Source organism: Penaeus monodon, chromosome 31, assembly GCF_015228065.2.
Source record: "Penaeus monodon isolate SGIC_2016 chromosome 31, NSTDA_Pmon_1, whole genome shotgun sequence".
NCBI lineage: Eukaryota > Metazoa > Arthropoda > Malacostraca > Decapoda > Penaeidae > Penaeus > Penaeus monodon.
The window spans coordinates 2,002,499-2,002,969 of record NC_051416.1 but is presented as its reverse complement, the minus strand read 5'-3'; the positions used below and the strand labels follow the sequence as shown (position 1 = coordinate 2,002,969).

Below are 471 nucleotides of genomic sequence, written 5' to 3'. Positions count from 1 at the left end.
AAGTCAGCACTAACGTTTTCCTTCCACTCAGCAGCGCTCGACAAATTCTCCGTGGAGTCGATAACGTGCTGGACGAACTCTGGGAAGGTCGGAGTGGGCGAGGCATCAGCACTGTGACTCTTCCTGTATTTAGCCACTATGTATACCTGGAGCTCCTTAAACTTAAACTTCTTAGGGTGTGGGTTTGCCTTGGTTATCTTGTCGCGGTACGCGGAGAGGAGTCTGAGGTGGAAACGTTTGAGGTGGAAACGTTTGAGGTGGAAACGTTTGAGGTGGAAACGTTTGAGGGGGAAACGTTTGGTTTTTTAAGTAGGCTGTTGGCTCGACTTATATTTTTGGTTGTTGTTCTAATTAGGGTTGTTGTTAGATTAATAAGAAGAGTAGTAAGGAAGGGATGATAGTGATAAATAGAGTCATGTTTCTGGTACTTTTTTTTACTGCTACTAAGGGATGTAATAATTTTTTACGCTC

The 471-nt window shown here is 43.7% G+C and overlaps 1 protein-coding gene across 1 annotated transcript in view; it reads right to left on the bottom strand.

Annotated features, from left to right (window-relative positions):
- Positions 1-471, bottom strand: part of LOC119592805 (carbohydrate sulfotransferase 11-like) — a gene marked incomplete in the record, with an annotated part of 7,914 nt that overhangs the window by 1,745 nt on the left and 5,698 nt on the right. The window contains 1 exon segment of the mRNA XM_037941713.1: positions 15-222. Within this exon segment, the coding sequence (XP_037797641.1) occupies positions 15-222 (208 nt within the window).